Raw genomic sequence first — 18,916 nt, 5'->3', positions numbered from 1 at the left:
GGTGGAAGAGGAAGGGGAAAAGGAAGAGGAAGAGAAAGGGGAAGGAGAACAGGAAGGGGAACAGGAAGGGGGAGGGAAGGGAAGGGGAAGGGCAGGACCTCTCTGCTCTTGGGGCTGAGAATCCCCCAGGAGGACGGACAGGACTGGGGCCGGATCTGGAGCCTCCGAGGGCTGGGGAGCCGCCACCAGCTCCAGCCGAGGCTCGGGTTGTGCCCGGCCTTTATTCCTTAATTATTTCTCCATTTTTTTTTTTTTTTTTTTTTTTATTGTTTTCCTTTTAAAAGAAAATAAAACCGCATTGAATTTCGCTGGGGGAGGGGAGGTTTGGGATCGGGGCTGGGATCCCGGAGCGAAGGCAGGAACACAATGAGCTTTGAAGTGCAGGAAGGAGAAGCTCCCACCACCCCAAGGGGCTTTTGTCCCCCACGTTTGGAGCGTTTGCGGCTTTTCCCTCAAACATTTCAATTTGTTCTTTCAGTGAGTGGGGTTTTGATTTTTTTTTTTTTTGGTGAGGATGTTCATCCAAACTTCTCATGGAAAGGTCACGAGGCACCAAAGTGGTTTCAATAATTCCTCCGGCTCCCTGGGTTTGTTGGTTTGTTTTTTTTTTTTTCCTGGTGCTGCTTTTGACACATCGGGGAATATTTCAGGCCTTAAAGACAAAAAGAATCCAACTGAGCCAAACCCAACTCACTTGACTGAGGGAAAAGTCACCGGATGGGAGATTCGAATTCCCGATTCCCACCAATTCCTGGCCCCTCTGGACACATGCCCTCTGGGTTTTCCCCCTCATCACCCCCCAGGGAGGATTTTGGGGGAATCTCCTCCCAGGGGACGAGGGACAGGACAGCCTCGAGTGGCACCACCAAAAGTTTAGGTTGGATACTGGGAAAATTCCTCCTGGGAAGGGCCCAGGGCAGGGGTGGAGTCCCCTGGGGGGGATTTAAAACTGGAGGTGGCACCTGGGGGGACACAGTCAGGGGTGGCCTTGGCAGTGCTGGGGCAGCATTGGGTGCCCTCAGAGGGTTTTGTTTCCCTTCGTTCCAGGATTTTTTTCCCCCCGACCTCCTTTCCTTTGTTCCGGAGGACAAAAATAATCCCCGTTTCATCTTTCGAGAAGAAATAAAAAAAAAAAAAAAAAAAAAAAAAGCAGAAAAAAAGGAGGATAACGCTGATAAATGCGAAACATGAAAGGAGCCGGGAACTGCTCCTGGAGGCCGGGAAGCGCCTCGGGACCCGCAGCTTTTTCCAGTTATGGCAGCCCCGAATGGAAACAGCTGCGGGGCGGCCAAAAAAAAAACCCCCAAAACCCGCGGAGCATCCGCGCTCGGCGTGTGGTTGCCGCGGCAACCGTGGGGAATTTGGGGCGCGGGGCTCGGAGCGGCAGCGGGGAACCCGCGGGGAGCTTTGATCCCGGGCTGATGGATGACCCCCGGAGCCTTTATCCCCCCGGGCCCGGTGAGCTCACGCTCCGGGAATGCGCCGGGATCCGTCGGAGCCCAGGGATGGAGGCGGAATGCGGGGTCGGGGGGTCCCTGCGGGGTTCAGGGGGTCCCTGGGGGGACTTGGGAGCGATCCCGGCAGTTTTCCCGAGGGATGAGGAGAGGGAGGGACCCCCCTGGGCTGGGCCCGTCCTGTCCCACTTAATTCCGACGCGTGAAAAGTTTCTTTTCCTCCCTTTTCTTCCCCATCAAAGCAGTGAAGAGGCGGGGTGGGGGTCCCGAGTTGTCCCAGCACAGAGCAGGGAATGTTGGGAATGTTGGGAATGTTGGGATCAGCCCCGGTTCTGCCCCTCTAGAGCCTTTCCCGGCCCCCAGAGCTGCCCTTGGATCTGCATCGATCCCTCAGGATCCTGCTCGGAATTAAAAGATCACCACGAGCTTTTCCCTTTTTCCTTCAGGTCTCTCCTCCATAGGGTTTCAGGGAAGGAGTCCACAGGGATGGGGACAGGAGGTGACAAATGGAGGGATGGAGGGATGGAGGGAGGGATGAATGGATGGATGGATTCATGGACTCATGGATTCATGGATGGATTCATGGACGAATTCACGGATGGACAGACGGAACCACACCCCAGGGACCCCTGAGTTATTTTTGCGGGAGCACCTCTGGGATCCCTCAGAGCTCACTCAGGTTCCTGCCTCTCTGCTGGGCCAAACTGGACCCAGAGAAGCCCCTGGAGCTGCAAACTCCGCCCAGAGCCACCACTCAGGGATGTCCCCGTGGCCTGGGTGTCCCCAGCCCGGCAGGAGCCCCTCAGCCACCCCACAGGGCAGGACCCCAAAGGCTCCCCCAGAGTTCCCGATCCCAGAGCCTGCCCGCCCCCTGCCAGCCCCGCAGCACATCTGGGACATCCCCGGAGCCTTCAAAGCCGTGCCTGGAGAGGAGACGAAAGGCCCGGCTCAAACTCCTGGCCGGAGATGAAAGGAAAACTCTCCCTCGGCGGCTGGAACGAGTTCCCGGCGCTCGGGAGCGCGGCCGAGGGGGGGGCCCGTTTCCTGCGCCGCCTTTCCCGAGGGATTTCACAGCAACATTCCCGGGCCGGGCTCCGGGCTCGCCCGAGGGATGCTCGGTGGGCTGAGGATGATGAGGGCCAACGGGGTGGGGAGGGGAAAAGCTCCTTCGGGACGAGCCCCGGGGCGGGCGGGATGAGAGCGACAGATTTTCCTCATTTTGTCCCAGGAAATTCTATTCCGATTAAAAGGCGTTTGATCTCCACGGAGCGGGCGGGGCCGGGCGGGGGGGGGGAGGCCGGGCTGGGGTTGGGTTTCTCTCCGATTTTTGGGATTTATGGGGCTGGTGAATCAGCTCAAAGCTCCCAAGATTTCGGGGCTGTGCAGGTTGAATTTCTGGGGCTGATGAAAAGGTCGGAGGAGGAAGGGATGGAGCCACGAGCAACCCCGGGCTCCTGCTCTCCCCGCTTTCCAAAGGGTCGTTCCCTCTCCATCAGGGAAGGGGAATCCTCCGGCTCCTCACCTCCTCCATCACCAGGGATAAAAGGGATTTTTTAAAAATAATTTTTAAAAAATTAATAAGATTAATTAAAGGGAGAAGGGAAATGTCCCAGTGCCGTGGGGGGCTGTGGGCTCTCAGGGGGTCGGGTGGAATTTGGGGTTTCCCGAGGGCTGGAGGGGATTTGGTTGGGGTTTATCGGCCTAAAAAAGGGGTAAAACCCACTTAAAAATAATTCAGAACCACCACAAGGGACAGGCGGGAGGAGGGGGGCAGCTGGGTCGTTATTCCAGCTCATTCCAGCCCCTTCTCCACGTCCTTCTCTCCCATTCCAGGAAGAAAATCCATGAACCTCCCATGGGAAGAGGCTCCAGCCTCGGTCAGGACCCCCCGATGACCCCGAGCTCTCCCCAAACCCCCTCCCAAAGGCTCTTTGGGGGGATTTTCTGCCTCCTCGTTAAGCCCCCGAGCCCATATTGAACCGTTTTATTCCTTTGGTCGCTCTCCAAGCTGAGAATTGTCCTAAAAATAACCGTTCCCAGTTCTGTGTGTGTGATGTTCTGCCCCCCCTCCTCTCCCAGCCCTGGCTCCGTCCCAGCTCCCCCAACCCCGGTGAGTTCATCCCTAAATTCTCCTTTGGGGACCTTCAATCCCAGAGCTGCTTCTCACCCAAAAAAAAAACGTGGCTGGAGCACGAGGATTCCCGCGGGGATTGAGGCGGGATTGGGCTCGTGTCCGTGGGTCTGGTGTCCCCCCAGCTGGACACGACCCCTGGGAGCCAGGACACTCCTTTGGGAATCCTGGCTCCAGCCCCGAACTCTTCCTCAGGGATTCTTCCTCTTCCTCCCTCCCAGCCCCTCAGGATGCTGTAAATGAGGTGGAATTTTGAGGATTTTCTGATTTTTCCACCCAAACTCTTCCTCACTCCTCTCCCTTCCTTCCAGACCCTCAGGATGGGGTGGGTGAGCTGGAATTTGCGGGATTTCCTATTTTTTATTTTTTCCCAGCCAGGGAACAAAGGGCAAATCCAAGGAGCAGGGACACCACGTGTGGTGACACCTCCGTGTCTTGGAAGGTTTGGGACACACTTTCCCATTCCCAGGGAATTTTCCAGACTTCCAAAGGGATTCCCCTGGGAATAGGGACCTGTGACCCTCATGCAGGTCCCTCCAGGTCTGTCCCCAAGGCCATCACCACCCCTGGACCCCTCTGCTGCAGCTCTGCCCCACTCCTGAGCTCAGGGACACCCCAAAAGCCACATTTGGGGACACCCAGCTGGGATTTGTGTCCCTGCACCCCCAGGAGAGTGTCCCCAGCACCTCCCTCTGCCTCCCAAAGCCACCGGGAGGGTCCCCAGCCCCACGAGGTTCATCCGGAGCCTTTGAGGTGCCGCTTCCGCCCCAGCCACATCTTGAGAGCAGATTGGGAAAATGTTAAAAAAAAAAAAAAAAATCTGTGGTTTTCCCTCCGGGTGCCTTCGAGTCCTTCCACGGGCGGGAAAAGTGGGATTGAGCCACCTCTGGACCCTCGGGAAGGGCTGAGAATTCCCCCCCGTGGGTCCCGGTGAGGTGTTGGGAGCCACGGGGGCCCTTCAGGAGGGTCAATGTCCCCCCAAAATCCAGCAGAGGCTCCCCCAGTTCCTGCAGTAAGGAAGGGGGAAAAGAGGGGAAAAAAATGGGCAATTCCGTGAAAAATGGGATGGGGTGGCTGGGACTTTGTGGGGGCTGAGGGGAGAGAAGGGGTCGGGGTGAGGGAACAGACTCGAAGGACGCCTTTGGGAAGTCTTTGGAGCCGCCAGGATCTCTGTCCTCTCCCATCCCAGTGCCAGGAATGGGAATTCCAGCTGGGATCCTTCCCTGGCAGTGACACCTCACCTCGAGGCTGGCTCTTTGTGGGGACTCAGATCGTCCCTGCAGGGTCACGCCGAGCTCCTCGGTGGCCCCGGGGTCAGGGATGTCCCCGTTTAGGGGGTGTCCCGGGTGGTTTTTGGGATGTCCCGGGTGGTTTTTGGGGTGTCCCGTGTGATTTTTGGGGTGTCCCGGGTGTTTTTGGGGTGTCCCGAGTGATTTTTGGGGTGTCCCGGGTGTTTTTGGGGTGTCCCAGGTGTTTTTGGGGTGTCCCGGGTGGTTTTTGGAGTCTCCCAAGTGATTTTTGGGGTGTCCCGGGTGGTTTTGGGGTGTCCCGGGTGGTTTTTAGGGTGTCCCGGGTGGTTTTTGGAGTGTCCCGAGTGGTTTTGGGGTGTCCCGGGTGGTTTTTGGAGTGTCCCGGGTGGTTTTGGGGTGTCCCAGGTGATTTTTGGGGTGTCCCGGGTGATTTTTGGGGTGTCCCGGGTGATTTTTGGAGTCTCCTAGGTGATTTTTGGGGTGTCCTGGGTGTTTTTGGGGTGTCCCGGGTGATTTTTGGGGTGTCCTGGGTGATTTTTGGAGTCTCCTAGGTGATTTTTGGGGTGTCCCGGGTGTTTTTGGGGTGTCCCGGGTGATTTTTGGGGTGTCCCGGGTGATTTTTGGAGTCTCCTAGGTGATTTTTGGGGTGTCCCGGGTGTTTTGGGGGGTGTCCCGGGTGGTTTTTGGGGTGTCCCGTGTGATTTTTGGGGTGTCCCGGGTGTTTTTGGGGTGTCCCGGGTGATTTTTGGGGTGTCCCGGGTGATTTTTGGAGTCTCCTAGGTGATTTTTGGGGTGTCCCGGGTGTTTTGGGGGGTGTCCCGGGTGGTTTTTGGGGTGTCCCGTGTGATTTTTGGGGTGTCCCGGGTGTTTTTGGGGTGTCCCGGGTGATTTTTGGGGTGTCCCGGGTGTTTTTGGGGTGTCCCGGGTGATTTTTGGGGTGTCCCGGGTGTTTTCGGGGTGTCCCGGGTGGTTTTTGGGGTGTCCCGTGTGATTTTTGGGGTGTCCCGGGTGTTTTTGGGGTGTCGCAGGTGATTTTTGGGGTCCCGTTTGTGCTGCCCGGGCTGTGCCACTGGCGCCCTCTGGCGGCTCCTGCGGGCTCTGCACCGGGGGTGTCCCCAACCTGTCCCCAACGTGTCCCCAGTGTGTCCTCGGGCTGTCCCCAACGTGCCCCCTCCCCTGGACCCCATTCCACGGCCAGGGACGGGATTGGGATGGGGCTGGGAATGGGAACACACTCCGGGCTGACCCCAAAGCCCCCATGAAGCCCCTCGCCCGTTTCCAGGGAAAAGGGACGGGAATCCACCACCACCACATCCCCAAAAATCCCTCTGGGCTGAAATCCCTGAACCCCAAAGGGTTTGTGAGGGGGAAAAGCCACCTCAGAGTCCCCTGTGGGTGGGGAAGGGAGGAGTTAAACCCTCCCCACCACCCCAAAAGGTGCCGTTCCCACCCACCCTGCCAGGGAATTCCCGAGCAGCCGGGCTGGCCATGAAGGGCTGGATTTGTGGTGGCACCAGGTGACACCAAAGGTGACACCGACGCCGTCACCCCGGGGGTGGAAGCCATGGAAAAACAGAGGGAATATTTACACACAGCATCCTTTAAAAAGCTGGGATGTGGGGTGGGAGCGCCAGGGGTTGGGTTTAGGGACTCCAGCAGGTCACACCTTGACCCCAAAGGTGCTCCTCAACCCATGGGGTCACCTGGGCAGCCCCTGTCCCCTCCCCTCTCCTCCTGCTCCCACAAAAATCGTTTTTCACCATTTTTTTTCCTGCCAGGAATCCTCTCCCTGAGGCTCAGGCAAGTCAGGCCTTGGCCCTGCGCCCCCTTTTACCCCCCAAACACCTTTTCTCCCCACACGCTGCTGCTGCTGCAAATTCAAGCTTTAAATATTCCATTTATGGTTAAACATCAATTCCTTTTTGAAAAACGAGCCCGAGAGGAGCAGCATCCCCAGCCCTGGGAGCTTTGGGGATGTCAGCCCTGTGCCGCCAACCCAAACCCCCCAAAAACCCCAACCCCAAGAGCCCTGGAGGTGACACAAAGTGACAAAGGCTGGGGCTGCCATCCCCTCGGCAGTGAATGACAGATCTGTCCTTACAAACAAACTCTGGGCAGGTAAAACCAGCGCTTGAGAGATAAAAGATAAACAGTGGGAAGGATTCCACGGATTGATGAATGGAAAAGAAGATTTTTTGCCTTTACAAACGAACCTTCGTCACCTGTGTCACGTGTGTGTCACGTGTGACACCTGTGCGTCACCTGCGTCAGCTGCGTCACCTGTGTGTCACGTGTGTGTCACCTGTGTCATCTGTGTGTCACCTGCATCACCGGTGCCACCTGTGTCAGCTGTGTGTCACCTGTGTCACCTGCATCACCTGTGCCACCTGTGTCAGCTGTGTGTCACCTGTGTCACCTATGCATGACCTGCATCACCTGTGCCACCTGTGTGTCACCTGTGCGTCACCTGATAAATGAAACTGGATGTTGAAAGATGAAAGAAAGAATGGGGGAAAAGCCATAAATTCCATAAAGAATTAAAAATTGAAAGGGGAATAGATGAAAGGGGAATCTGGGGCATTAGGCACTCCGGGAAGTGTGGGACTCCCAAGTGCCTCGGAGAGAGGGAAAAGGAGCCGGGAAATTGGGATGAACAGGAGGCTGCGTCCTCCAAAACTGGAGAGACCCCAGGGGGAAACACCCCACGGCCTCTCCCTTCATTGGAACCAGGCCACAGGACTCCTCTGTCTCCTTTCCGAACACCAACCTCCGGCCTTTGCGGATAAATCCCCCTGACAGCAGGAGAGAGAGAGAAAACCCCAAATCCTTCCCCTCCCTCCCCGCGGCGGGGTGGGGAGGGAACGAACAGCGAGGAAAAAACCAGCGGGAAAAAACCCCTGTGAGGACAGAGAGACGGCCAGCCAGCCCCGGGGGTGTCTCCTGCCCCACGGCCACCCCTCTCCTGCCCGCCCCACACCTCCGCAGGTGGGCTCAGAAGTCGCTGAGGATGCTGATGTCGGCGAACTCGGCGCGGTAGCGGCGCGAGTAGAGGCTGAGCAGCAGCGCCCACTTGAGAGCCATGAAACTCCACACGCACGACAGGTAGTAGCTCTTGGGGTCGGTCAGGGCTGCCAGAAAACGGGGGGAGAAATATAAAAATAAAAATAAAGATAAAAATAAAAATAAAAACAAAAATAAAAATAAGTTTGGTGGAAATTCCAGCCCCTCCCGGGAGGTCTGCAGGACCCTCCCTCCTTCCCTCCCTTGGGGAATGTTCAGGGAGTTTGGAGGTGGGGATGAGGGGTTGAGGGTGTGGAGGTGCTCCAGGAGGGATGGATATGGTAAGGAAGTAAAGAAATTTCCAGGGTTTTTTTTGGGAGGGGGTGGGGGTTGTTATGGAAATGAGCGAATTCCCAGGTTTTTGGGAGGTTTTGTCACGGGAAACGAGGGAATTCCCAGGTTTTTGGGGGAGGTCGTGTCATGTAAATGAGGAAATTCCCAGTTTTTGAGCGAGGTTTTGTCATGGAAATGAGGAAATTCCCACTTTTTTGGGGGGGGGGCTTTGTTATGAAAATGAGGCAATTCCAGGATTTTTTTGGATGTCCCAGCAGGCCAGGGAAACTGCAGTGACATCCCCGAGGGCTGTCCCCAAAAGAGGAGGTGACAGGAGAACCCCCAGCCCCTCCCAGCCCCTCTCCCAGTGCCCCCCAGTCCCCTCCCAGGACTCACACTGGTGCTGGGTGATGGCCAGAGCCAGGAAGGCGCAGAGGCCCAGCCCGGAGAGGACGGAGAAGAGGATCCCGACCGACAGGAAGAACCTCAACCCCTTTAACCAGGTCCTCCAGTAATCCTGCAGGTACATCACATGCGTCATTAGGGCCCAGAGCGCCAGCACACCTGTGCAGGTGACAGCAGGGACGTCAGGGTGGCACCCACAGAGAGATAAAACACAGTTCAACCCCACAAAAACAGCAGGACACCTGCCCAGGTGACAGCAGGGACATCAGAACTGCACCCGTGGACAGGTAAAACACAGACCAATCCTCCTAGAACACCTGGGAACACCTGGGAACTGCAGGACACCCATCCAGGTGACAGCAGGGACATCAGAGTGACACCCACCGAGAGATAAAACACAGCTCAACCCCCCCAAAAACAGCAGCACACCTGTGCAGGTGACAGCAGGGACATCCAAATGCCCCCTGAGCCCCCCCCTGCCCACGTTCCCTGCTCAGGACAGGCTGGATCCCCCCCCCAGGACCCCCCATGAGCACTCCCCCCACGCCGGCCAAAGGGATTTGGGAGCAGATCCCGTGGCCACAACTGCAGAGTCACGGCACCCAAAAGGCCGTCCCAGGGTCGGGTGACAGAGCGGAGCCCTCAACTTCCCCAAAATCCGCCTGCCCCACGTCCTGCCGCCCCTGGCAGCCCACATTTCCCGCAGAAACGGGGAACTCGGGGCTCGGAGTCAGCGAAAGCCCACAAGGGTGACTCAGCAGAAATGCCCTGGATGCTGAGTCAAGGTTTGTGTTCCCGGCCCAGAATCGCTGCTGATGGTCTGAGCTGGGTGTGGGGGGGCAGAGCCTGAGCCCCTCGAGTTCCCCTGATCCAAACCCTGATCCAAGCCCTGATTCAAATTCCGACCCAATTCTGATCCAATTCCAATCCAAATTCTGATTCAAACCATGATCCAAACCCTGATCCAATTCTGATCCAAACCCTGATCCAAACCATGATCCAAACCCTGATCCAATTCTGATCCAAACCCTGATCCAAACCATGATCCAAACCCTGATCCAATTCTGATCCAAACCCTGATCCAAGCCCTGATCCAAACCCTGATCCAAACCCTGATCCAATTCTGATCCAAATCCTGATCCAAACCCTGGTCCAAGCCCTGATCCAAACCTGATCCAAACCCTGATCCAAGCCCTGATCCAATTCTGATGCAAAACCTGATCCGAGGATTTCCGACTGGGAATCCCACCCGGATTCTCCCAGGGACACAAATGGAAAGGAAACTGGGGGAGGATTTTCTGGGCTCTGAGCAGAAACTCGTGGAGTTTCTGCCTCCAACGAGGCCGGGCTGGGATTTGGGATGATCCCAAAAATCCCAAATCTGCATCCCCAGAGATCCCGGGGACTGGGGAGTTGCTTTTTTCCCAGGCAGCAGCGGGGATTTTTCACCTCCCAAAACCGACTGGAAGGGCTGGAAGGGCAGCTCAGAATTATGGAATTCCATAATCACAGGGAACTGAGGGCTCCAGCCTCGTTTTCCCTCCATGGAATTTCGGATCAAATGAGGTTTCGCCTGTAAATAATGAGTGAAATTTTGGGCTGATTCCCAAGCAAGGCAGATAAGGGGAGACACCAACAGTGACTGCAGAGACAAAGCTGGAGATTCCTCGGGATCGGGAGGGATCCTTCCAGCCAGGATAAACATCCCCAAGCACAGATCCAAAGGCACGGCAGAGGCATTAAAAAAACGAGATAAACATGGGACAGAGCTTGGCTTAATCAGGGCACTCTGACGAGGATCTGCAAATTCTGCTGTCAAAAATCCCACTGTCAAAAATCCCACTGCCAAAATTCCTCCCCGAACACAAAACACAGCAGAAAATCATTTAATTTGCTCTTTCTCCTGCACTTCTGGCTCAAGACCTGCCCCCCGCTCCAGCAAAGCAAAGTGTGGGAATTCTCCGAATCCCAGTTCCAACTGGAATTAAAAGCTTTTTTTTTTTTCTCTCCTCTTTTTTTTTTTTTTTTTTTTTTTTTTTTTTTTTGGAGGGAGAGGAAGCAGAAACAAGCCCAGCCCTGCACCTTTTAAAATTAATTTTAACTTCACTTTCTACTGTTCCTCCAAGAATTCAGCCAGGGAAGCCCTGGAGCTGCAGGACTCTGTCCTGCTCCAACCCAATCATTAACCCAGAGCTACCAAAACCCCCCCAAACCTCCCAGGTTTAGGTGCAGTTTTACCCCTGCGGCCCAAAGCCCCGTTCGAGTTCTTCCCAGCACTTGGGGAAATCAGGAGGATTTCCTCGCTTCCCCTGAAAAGCTCAGTCCCAGGGAAAGGGTTTTCCTCGGTCCCATTGCTGCCCCATAGCTCTGACACCCCCTCAGCCCTGAGATCCCCCCTTTAAACGTCCCCTCAGCCCCGGGGAAGGGGCTCCTCGGTGCCATCCTCATCCTCATCCCCCTCTCAGCCCTCACAGAGCCCTCAGGGCTGAGCAAGGCGCTCCCCGGCCCCAGCGCTGCCCGGCCCCGCTCCCTCAGGCTCGGCCCCCGATCCCGAGCCCCCTCCCGGCCCCGGAGCCCCCCGAGCCCCCCGAGCCCCCCGAGCCCCCCGGCCCCGTACCCGAGAGCCCCCCGGCCGCGGCCGTGCCGGGCTGGCGCAGCGCCGGCACCACGCTCCAGGCGCAGAAGGCCGAGAGGCCGCTCAGGGCGCCGAAGGACGCGTAAGCGACGCGGAGCGCCAGGGCCCCGCTCAGCGCCATGGCGGCCTCCGAGCGGCCTCCGAGCGGCCTCCGAGCGGCCTCCGAGCGGCCCGCCCACGGCAGCGGGACACGCCCCGGGGACGGCGCGGGAACGCCCGGGACCGGGACAGGCCACGGGAATGGCCCGGGACAGGGACAGGCCGCGGGAACGGCCACGGGAACGGCCCGGGACCGGGACAGGCCACGGGAACGCCCCGGGACCGGGACAGGCCGCGGGAACGGCCCGGGACCGGGACAGGCCGCGGGAACGGCCCGGGACAGGGACAGGCCGCGGGAACGGCCCGGGACAGGGACAGGCCACGGGAACGGCCCGGGACAGGGACAGGCCACGGGAACGCCCCGGGACAGGCCGCGGGAACGCCCCGGGACCGGGACAGGCCACGGGAACGGCCGGGACAGGGACAGGCCACGGGAACGGCCCGGGACAGGGACAGGCCACGGGAACAGCCATGGGAACGGCCACGGGAACGGCCACGGGAACGGCCGGGGACAGGGGACAGGCCACGGGAACGGCCCGGGACAGGGACAGGCCACGGGAACGGCCCGGGACAGGCCACGGGAACGGCCCGGGACAGGGACAGGCCACGGGAACGGCCCGGGACAGGGACAGGCCACGGGAACGGCCACGGGAACGGCCCGGGACAGGGACAGGCCACGGGAACGGCCCGGAACGGCCCGGACCGGACAGGGACAGGCCACGGGAACGGCCCGGGAACGGCCCGGGACAGGGACAGGCCACGGGAACGGCCCGGGACAGGGACAGGCCACGGGAACGGCCCGGGAACGGCCCGGGACAGGGACAGGCCACGGGAACGGCCCGGGAACGCCCCGGGACGGGGACAGCCACGGGAACGGCCCGGGAACGGGGACAGGCCAACAGGGAACGGCCGGGGACAGGGGACAGGCCACGGGAACGGCCCGGGAACGCCCCGGGACGGGGACAGGCCACGGGAACGGCCGGGGACAGGGACAGGCCACGGGAACGGCCCGGGAACGCCCCGGGACGGGGACAGGCCACGGGGAACGGCCCGGGACAGGCACGGAATGGCCACGGGAACGGGACAGGCCACGGGAACGGCCCAGGGACAGGGACAGGCCACGGGAACGGCCCGGGAACGGCCCGGGACAGGGACAGGCCACGGGAACGGCCCGGGACAGGCCACGGGAACGGCCCGGGAACGGGACAGGCCATGGAATGGCCACGGGAACGGCCCGGGGACCGGGACAGGCCACGGGAACGGCCGGGACAGGACAGGCCACAGGAACGGCCACGGGAACGGCCCGGGACAGGGACAGGCCACGGGAACGGCCACGGGACAGGGACAGGCCATGGAAAGGCCATGGGACAGGGACAGGCCCATGGAAAGGCCATGGGACAGGGACAGGGACAGGCCACAGGAATGGCCACGGAACGGCCGGGACAGGGACAGGCATGGAACGGCCACGGGAGCGGCCTGGGACAGGGACAGGCCTCGGGAACGGCCACGGGAGCGGCCCGGGACAGGGACAGGCCACAGGAACGGCCACGGGACAGTGAGAGGCCTTGGAACGGCCTGGGACAGGGACAGGCCACGGGAACAGCCGGGGACAGGGACAGGCCTCGGGAACGGCCACGGGAACGGCCCGGGACAGGGACAGGCCTTGGAACGGCCACGGGAACACCCTGGGACACAGACACGCCTGGGGACAGGGACACGCCCCAGGACATGGGAATGGGACACAAACCGGGACACGGCCCCGGGACACGCCCCGGGCAACGGGACATGGCCCCGCCCACCGGGACCAGGACACGGAACCGGGACATCAACCGGGCCACGCCCACAGACACCGGAACATGCCTGCAGACATTGGGACACGCCCACAGACACCGGGACACGCCCATAGACGCTGGGACACGCCCCTGGCCAGGCCACGCCCCCGCCCCAGCGCGCCCCCTGGCGGGCGGGCGGACCGAGGAGGGGACACCGCGGACGGGACACCACGGGGGGGACACGGGGGGGACACGGGGGGACACGGGGGGACACGGAGGTCCCGTACGACCCTGGGCTCAGGTGGGGGACACCCCGAGGTGCGGAGCGTGTGGCGTTGGGGACATCTCGGAGTGGCTTTCGCTTCCTCCGGGGCAGTTTTCCTTTTCCCCCCGGCCCGTCCTGCGGGGTTGCGGTCTGGGGACACCTCATCGAAATCCTCGAAGACTTCTTGGCTTTTCCGTTCCGTTTTCTCCCTTCCTCTTTTTTATTTATATATATATATATAATTTTTTAAAAACCCCACTTTTCCCCTTTCTGAGCCCTTGGTTGGGTCCGGCTCTGCTTATCCACGGGTCAGAAATTTCCACTGAGGATTCCTCATCATTAATTAACGATGACAGAGGCACTCCCAGAGCCTGGGAATTCGCTCCCTGCTCTATCCCGGGTATTTTCTGGTAAAATTCTGGATTTCCCGGGTTCAGCCTCTTCCCGGAGGATCTTCGCGCAGTGGGGAAGCTCGGGCAGCTGCTCTAGATGGCAGCAGCCTCCTTCCTTCCCTTTCCCCAGCCGCATTCCCGGCTCTTCATCCTCCTCCCCATCCCTCCTCCTCCTCCTCGTCCATCTCCCTTTTAAAGCCAAGATAACCTTGGCTTAAAATCCACCAAAAAAAATTCGCTTTTTTTCCCCCCCGGATCAAACTATCACGAGACCCCCAAAAAATTGGAATTTCCCCGGGAGCTGTCCTGCCCCTCGAATGTTGAGTTTCCATCCTTTGGGGTCCCTAAAACCCCGGTGACATCCCTAAAACCCGGTGACATCCTAAAAACCCCGAGTGTCCTTGCCCAAGGACCCGCAGGTCCCGCCCGCCCCGGGGAGAGGAGTGGCCACGGTGGGTTTTTAAAACATAAAAAACCTCGAGAGCAGCAGGAAAAAAAAAATAGATTAAAAATTAAATCTCGTTTCCTGTTTTTCCTGCAGGAATTGCGCTCCCTGGAGCGGAACGAGCGGCGTCAGCAGCGCCCCGGCGCCTCGGCCAGGTGAGATCGGCTCCTGCTCGCCTCGATTCCTCCTCACGCCCAATTCCCCCCGCGGGAATTCGGGTTTGTGTCATCCCGGCTCTGCTGACTCTGCCGGGGCGATGCTGCGGATAATTTTTATTTTATTTTATTTATTTTATTTTATTTTATTTTATTTTATTTTATTTTATTTACAGGTGGAAAAAAAGCTGAGGAGAAGCAAAGTCGGGTTGGGGGTTTTTTGTGGTTTTTTTGGGGGGCTGTTTTTTGGGGGGGAGGGTGTTTGGGGGGGGTTTTGTTTTGCTTTGGGTTTTTTTTTTTTTTTTTGCTTTTTTGTTTTGTTTTTGAGGGTTTTTTGGGGCTTTTTTGTTTTGTTTTTTGGGTTTTTTTGGGGGGAGGGTTGTTTTGGTTTTGGGGTTTTTTTTTGTTTTGTTGTTTTGTTTTGGGGGTTTTTGGGGATCTTTTTGTTTGGTTTTGTGGGGTTTGGGGGTTTTTTAGGTTGGGGGTGGGGTTTTGTTGTTTTGGGGTTTTTTTTTTTTTTTTGGTTTGGGGGTTTTTTTTGGTAGATCAAATTTCAAATTCGGGGAAGATCAGCAGAAATTCATCCAGGAGGATTTTTTTGGGAGGAGATAAAATAAGTGGAAGGGTTTGGGGAGGTGGCTCCGGGGACAAAACCCACACCGGGAACAGACGATGTCACCGGCTGAGGTGACATCACCCTGAGTCACCCGTGCCCCGAGGGCAAGAACTCCGCCAGCTCAGGAAAATCTCGAGCTGTATCAGAGATAAGAATTAATAAACATCTGAGTCCCAACACGAAAATCCCTCTCTGCAGCATTTAATCCCAAAGAAGATAAGAAAACCCCACAAAGTCTCACCCGAGAAGCGACTGCAGCTGGAATCCCGCCAGCCCTGGGAGCGCAGGGGAGGAACCCGGAGCCGCATTTGGGGTAGGAATCAGCTTTTGGATCAGTTTGTGCTGGAAATGTGAATTCCCACGGTGCCAGGATGGGATATCCCGACCTGGGACATCCCAATATCCCAGATTTTGGTTTGGGCTGGAGGGATGTCAAAGCCCATCCAGAGTCACCCCAGGGACAGTTTCCGCCCTCCCAAGTTGCTCCAGCCTGGCCTGGGACGTTTCCACAGTTTCCCTGTGGAATTCCATTCCAGGCCCTCACCACCCTCACGGGGATGGAATTCCATCCCAAATCCTCACGCTGATCGCTCAGGTGAAGGTGGATGGGATGGAAATGAGGAGGAGGAGGAGGAGGAGGAGGAAGAACAGCTCCAGGTGGGAACAGCGACGTTCCTGCTCCTCCAGCCCTCCCACAACTCCCACCCTGCTGAGGGTTTTTCACCTTTTTGACCCAAAATTGCTCAAAATTCCCACCTGAGGCAGCAGCTCCAGGTAACACCACCTGGATTCCCCAGAGCTGTGGACCTTGGCCCTGTTCCCCAGCACCTGGTGACCAGGTTGCCCGGAGCAGAATCATTTTCCTGGTTCTTGCTCCTGCCTGGAGAGCCTCGGGAACAGCTGGGAAACAGCCGGATTTACCGGATGAGGGATCCTTCCTCCTCCTCCCTCCTCCTCCTCCCTCTCGGCTCCGTGGGGGCTGGATCTGGGAACAAAAGGAGGAAAATCATCCGGGATGGGGACAGCCCTGTTTGTTTCCCGAGAGCTGGGAAAACAGTCCGGAGTTTTATCCTCAGGGTTTGTCCTTGAGGCCTTTTTTTGTGTTTTCCCCCTTTTAAAGGAACATTTCACCCATGGGAATAACGGGGATTGAGACCCCCGGAAAAGTCACAAAGACCTGAAGGAGAAAGGAAAAAGGAGAGGTTGAGGAAACAGGGAGGTCCCAGCCCGTCCCGGTGTGAGGAATGGTTACAAATCCCACATTTGGGAAAAAACATTGGGGTTTTTCCTCCTCTCTCGGGGTCACTGATGGGACTCTTTGACCTTAGCGAGCTTTTCCAACTTGAACAATTCCACTTTTCCGTGATTTTCAGCTCTGGCTGGACTCGGATCTGAGGTGCTGGCAGCTCCTGGGAGCTGCAAACCTGGGAATTGTTTCAGGAAGAAGCCGAGTGGGCACGGAGAGACCGGGAGAACAAGACACATCACGTTCCCCAGATGATAATGAGGGAACGGAATTAAACCACCTGGGACACCAAAACCTTCCTTCCTTCCTTCCTTCCTCAGGAGCAGCATCCCCTCCACGGCAGCAATTCCTGCCCGAGCTCTCCCCCGTGGACGGATCCAGGAATGAATCACACCCAGAACAGGGGGGGAAACCGTGGCTCAGATAATTCCTAAAGCTGTTGTTTCCACCCAATAAAACCCCGTGCAACAACAGAGGGGCTATCACATAATTCGTGTTAATTCCGGAATCGCCGCTAATTCCGGGGCCAATTAGGAGATAAAACACGGCGGTGGGAGCTGCTTATTAAATTACAAATCATCCCGGTTTTAAATCCGAGGATTATTTAACACCGAGGGGTTCGGGGAACACGCTGAGGGGGGAGACTGAGCCGGAATAACGACGTCAGGGGAGCGGGAGCGTTAATCAAAGTAATGAAAACATAAATTAGGGGAGGCCGGGCCAATAAACAGGAAATAAATAGGGTTGGAGGGGAGAGGAATACATAAAGCAGCGGCATTAAAGGATAAACCCCGCGGTGTTGGGAGCGCAGTAAATTCCCAACCCTTTTCCCCGGGATTGGATTTTTCAGGGCTGATTTGTGGCCGTGTCCTGGCGAGCCGGGGAGAGGATAAAATACCGCAGGTTTCCTCCACCCCCACCTGCCAGCCAAAGCCTCTGGGGGGGACACCGAGAATTCCCAGGGTTCTCTTGGAATTTCCGCCGTGCCAAGAGACACGACCACTCATTTCCAGCAAGCGGAGCAGGAATAGGGGATGGAACAGGAATATTGGGATTTAATTCTGATTTATTGGGATTTAAATCCGATTTTTTCACTCCTTTTGGGGAGCAAAGGATGAGGGGCAGGGTCAGCGTTTGCCGCCCTGTGGATCCTCAGGTGCTGTTTAGGGTTTGGGATGTTGGGAATTGGGATATTTGGGAAGAGATCCCACGCCGGGAGGATGGCGAGGCCACAACTCCCTCAAAGCCGCTCGGAGCGGGGCTGTGGGATTAATGATTGTTGGAGCCCGGAGTTAAAGGAGAGATAAGGGGTTGATAAGGCAGAGCCGCTGCCCGTGGCGGAGCAGGAGCTGCTGCTCCCAGCGAGCCGGAGCAGCCTCTGGAAAAGGGGCCGGGATCGGGGACCCCGCAGCTGCCGGGGCACAGCCGCGATTCCCAAAAATTCCTGGGAATGGGGAAGGTGGGAGGAATTGGGAGTGATGGGATTGTCCCTGCCTGGAGTGGGATCCCAAGGCCAGGGAGGGGATCAGGGATGTCCCCGGGCTCAGGGACACCTCGGGGACACCTCGAGGACACCTCGGGGACACCTCGAGGACACCGTCACTGCTGTGTGATGGCCGAACCCCGGCCCCAAATCCCCTCAGTGGTGCAGTAACGCCGAGATGGGATTGGGATGGGAGAGGATTGGGATCCATGGGATGGGGGTTGTAATGGGATTGGATGGGATGGGATGGACTTGGGATGGGAGGGGATCCATGGGATGGGGATTGCAATAGAATGGGATTTGGATGGGATGGGATGGATTTGGGATGGGATAGGATGGGGTGGGATCCATGGGATGGGGATTGGAATGGGATGGGATCCATGGGATAGGTTTGGATTGGGATGGGTTGGGATCCATGGGATTGGATAGGATTGGATCCATGGGATAGGATGGGATGGGATCCATGGGACGGGGTTGGATTGGGATGGGATGGGATTCATGTGGTGGGATAGGATTGGATTGGGACGGGATTGGAATGGGGTGGTGGAAGCCTCAGCCAAGACAGGAACCGCCCGGGGGGGCCGGGGCAGGTGTCTCTCCTCCGGCTGCCGGGGTGGGGCTCCAAGAGCCGCTGCCTTCCTCGGGCCTCTTCCTCCTTCTCTTAATTAGCTCTAATTTACATGGGGGGACGTGTCTGTGCAGGGCCCGCGAGATTCTCCCGCCCGTGCCGGGACCCGGCGCTGGAACAACCCTGGGAGCAACTCCTGGGGAAGGGAAATTCCAGCACGGGGGAGGTGGTTGTACTCCCGGAGCCTCCAGGCATCCCGGGGAAAGCCTCCAGGAATCCCGGGAAAAGCCTCCAGGAATCCCGGGAAAAGCCTCCGGGCTCTCACGGAGGCAGAGGAGGGATCGGGGAGGGGAGGAAGGCTCAGGATCCTGGTCCCTGTCCCGCCGCTCTCCAGCTAGGAGGGACAGATTTGGGGACCCTGGTGTGACCCCCTCCGCCAGAGCCTGAAGAGGAGGAGGAGGAGCAAGGGAGGCTGAAGGCTCTGCCCCCAAATTCCTTGGATCCAGCTGATGTTTCCAATCCTTGCCCCAGCTGGGGTGGGGCCGATTTAAAGGCGGATTTGAATGTAAAAAATCGGGATTTATTTCAGAAGTCGAGTCAAGGCCCCTTCTGGCAGAAACTCCTTTCCCTTTCTTGCCAAAAGCCCCAGGAAAGGCTCCCCCAGGAC

The 18,916-nt window shown here is 57.9% G+C and overlaps 1 protein-coding gene and 1 long non-coding RNA gene across 3 annotated transcripts; one reads left to right on the top strand and one right to left on the bottom strand.

The window, feature by feature from the left end:
- Positions 1-44: 44 nt before the first annotated feature.
- SLC48A1 (solute carrier family 48 member 1) lies at positions 45-11,376 on the bottom strand. Of its 2 annotated transcripts, XM_066207381.1 has the most exons (4): positions 11,191-11,376; positions 8,565-8,732; positions 7,813-7,963; positions 45-652 (listed from the first exon to the last, which is right to left on the bottom strand). In XM_066207381.1, the coding sequence occupies exons 1-3, from the start codon at positions 11,327-11,329 to the stop codon at positions 7,827-7,829; spliced, it is 444 nt and encodes a 147-aa protein (XP_066063478.1). In that variant the 5' UTR covers positions 11,330-11,376; the 3' UTR covers positions 45-652; positions 7,813-7,826. The 2 variants fall into 2 exon arrangements, with proteins under 2 accessions (XP_066063478.1, XP_066063477.1); XM_066207380.1 differs by lacking the exon at positions 45-652 and having other exon boundaries at positions 7,343-7,963.
- A 2,376-nt stretch (positions 11,377-13,752) lies between these two features.
- LOC136303748 (uncharacterized) lies at positions 13,753-16,671 on the top strand. The gene is made up of 3 exons (XR_010724287.1): positions 13,753-14,336; positions 15,151-15,265; positions 16,326-16,671. It is a non-coding gene; the product is annotated as an uncharacterized lncRNA (long non-coding RNA).
- The last annotated feature ends 2,245 nt before the right edge of the window (positions 16,672-18,916 follow it).

Source organism: Chamaea fasciata, unplaced genomic scaffold (genome assembly GCF_029207755.1).
Source record: "Chamaea fasciata isolate MVZ Bird 193981 ecotype frontalis unplaced genomic scaffold, bChaFas1.0.hap1 SCAF_41, whole genome shotgun sequence".
Taxonomy (NCBI): domain Eukaryota; kingdom Metazoa; phylum Chordata; class Aves; order Passeriformes; family Sylviidae; genus Chamaea; species Chamaea fasciata.
Note: the sequence above shows the minus strand (reverse complement) of the source record. Positions and strands in the feature narration are given on the sequence as shown.